The sequence below is a fragment of the Propithecus coquereli genome, unplaced genomic scaffold (genome assembly GCF_000956105.1).
Source record: "Propithecus coquereli isolate 6110/MARCELLA unplaced genomic scaffold, Pcoq_1.0 Scaffold195, whole genome shotgun sequence".
Lineage (NCBI taxonomy): Eukaryota > Metazoa > Chordata > Mammalia > Primates > Indriidae > Propithecus > Propithecus coquereli.
Window position 1 is genome coordinate 2,635,173 of NW_012144411.1, and position 2,541 is coordinate 2,637,713.

The 2,541-nt window shown below is 33.5% G+C and overlaps 1 protein-coding gene across 1 annotated transcript in view; it reads right to left on the minus strand.

Annotated features, from left to right (window-relative positions):
• SCLT1 (sodium channel and clathrin linker 1) overlaps positions 1-2,541 on the minus strand; it is a 214,721-nt gene that overhangs the window by 139,075 nt on the left and 73,105 nt on the right. The window contains exons 6-7 of the mRNA XM_012643284.1: positions 2,400-2,413; positions 1,005-1,044 (exon numbers count right to left, since the gene is read on the minus strand). Of these exons, the coding sequence (XP_012498738.1) occupies positions 1,005-1,044; positions 2,400-2,413 (54 nt within the window). The remainder of the gene's footprint in view (positions 1-1,004; positions 1,045-2,399; positions 2,414-2,541) is intronic.

Here is a 2,541-nt window from a genome sequence, read left to right on the forward strand (position 1 = left end):
AAAAAAAAAAAAAAAAAAAATCTTAAATCTTTTTGTTTCCCCCTTCCACTCTTTTCTTAACCTTGAGTGTGGTGTTGAGTTAATCACATTATTCACTCCACGAATCATTACAATCATGAGCTGTGAAAGACTGCACTCATTTGCTTATTTTTGTTTTCCTGTTCATTCCCATTCCCTCTTTGTTCCCCTCCATTTCATAAGTTCACATTAAAATGTGATATATCCTTGGATAAATACATTTACTGGTAAAATATTGTTTCTGCATGTATGTGTTTTGATGCTACAGATCCATATTTTTTACTTTTTTAATATAAACATTGTTTTTTAGATCTATCTATGTTGCTATAGCTACATCTTTATATGTAAACACGTTTCTAAATGACACACAGTATTCCACAGGATGTAATTGCCATATTTTACCTATCCATTTGCTTAGTGGTTGCCTTCAATTCCCTAGTTCTACAAACAGCCTCACTCTGCAGAGACAATCACTAACTTGAAGTTAGGGTGTATCATTTCTGGAAATGTTATTTTACCCTTTTGTAATACATACACACATACATACAAATATATACAATATATACATGCTATTCCTTTACTACCTGTATTGATTACGGATACATATATATATGGACATGTATTTATACCCATAATCAACACATACTATTGTTTAAGACATTTGAAATGTATATAAATGTATCACACTGTAATCTTTTGTACCTTGTTATTGCATTCCACATTATATTTTTACCTTGGTTGTTGAGTGTGAAGTAGTATCACATTGTTTTAACTTGCATTTTTCTGATTGCTGTGACTTTTGAAATGTTTATTCACATCCTTTGCCCAATTTTCTATGGGTTTTTATTTATTCTTATTGACACTTAGTTAATGTATCCTTGACACTAATCTGGTGTCAGTTATGGTATATGGATTGTAAATGTCTTCTCACAGACTATGGACTGCCTTTTCATTTGACTTACATTGTTTTTTGTAACAGAAGTTACATAAGCTTTCTGACCTCATCTCCTATTACTTTCTTCCTTGCTTACTCTGTTCCAGGTATACTAGTATAAAAGATTGTAAAAATCACCACAAATTTTTCCCTCCCTACAATCACACCTTTACAAAATGACATTGAAAATCTTCCTATCAAGAGGGGAATCTATTTTCCTATCCTTTGAATTTGGGTTGACCAGGTGATCTGCTTTGTCAAGGGGGATTAACAAATATGATTCAAGAGGGCCTTGAGCAGTATTTGCATACTGGGATTTGCTCTCTTGCTATTCTTGGGAACATTGATCATGGCCAAGTGAAGAAGAACTAGTCTTGTTACCCTGGTGAAGAGCCTACCAACTGCCAGACAGGCTGACCATCACTTCAGACTACTAGACCATCCTGTCAGTAGACCTACCAGCTGGCTAGAGACACACAGGCAAGTCCAGTTGACATCAGCCTAGCAGGCCCAGACAAGAACACCTGCTCTGTTGGCCCACACCATCATAATCTAAATAAATTATTGCTTTGAGCCACAAAGTTTTGGAATGGTTTGTTACTCACCAATAGATAACAGAACCATTTAGCTTCCTTGCTGTTCCTCAATTACGTACCCACCTTTGAAGGGGCTAGTTTTTTACTTGGAACACTTGGTCCCTATATTGTACATCTAATTTGTTTACATCCTTCATCGCTTTGCTTAAATTTCAACCAATCAGTAAGGACAACTCTGAATACTCTATTTAAAACTGCAATCCCACAATCAGCCCCAGCATTCCAGACTTTGCTTGTCCTGATATACTTTTTTCATTTTTCTGTAGCACTTATTGCCTCCTAACATACTATAAATTTTACTTACATACTATGTTTATTTATTGTCCACTTATTCCTGCTAGAATGTAAGTTCCAAAAGGACAGAGGTCTTCAACTGATGTATGCCCTGTATCAAGATCAGAGACTGACACACAATAAATGCTTGCTAAATAGTTATTGAATGAATGAATGGAGTCAATGTTCTAGAGAATGGATTCAATGTTCTCAATGTTCTAGAGAAGCCTATTAGGTAAAGTTTTTAATCACATAATTCATATCTTCTATTTCCTTACTCATTTTCGTTTATTTGGTCTATCAGCCACTAAAAGAGTTGAAATCTTTACTATGATCGTGGACTTGTCTACCGTGTCTTATATTTCTGCCAGTTTTTGCTTCAATATCTAGTGTTTTTACTACAAAACAATTTTAAAAGAAAAGTTTTAACAAAATTATAAAACGTTCAAGCAAGATAGTCTTTTTTAAATGTCCTAAATCAGATAAGTTTTCACTTAAATTTTCTGAATAGTGCTAATTAAAATATTATTTAATGATAGTAAAAATAATAACCAAGACTGGGGCTGTTTATTATATACTTACTGTTCTAATACTGTTTTAATTCTATTATTAATGGTTAGGCAGCCTACAAAAGTTATTCTACTAAAGATGAAATAGGCATAACAGAGGACAGTAAATAAGAGTTCCAGTAATAAATATAACACATCTATATAACAGTAT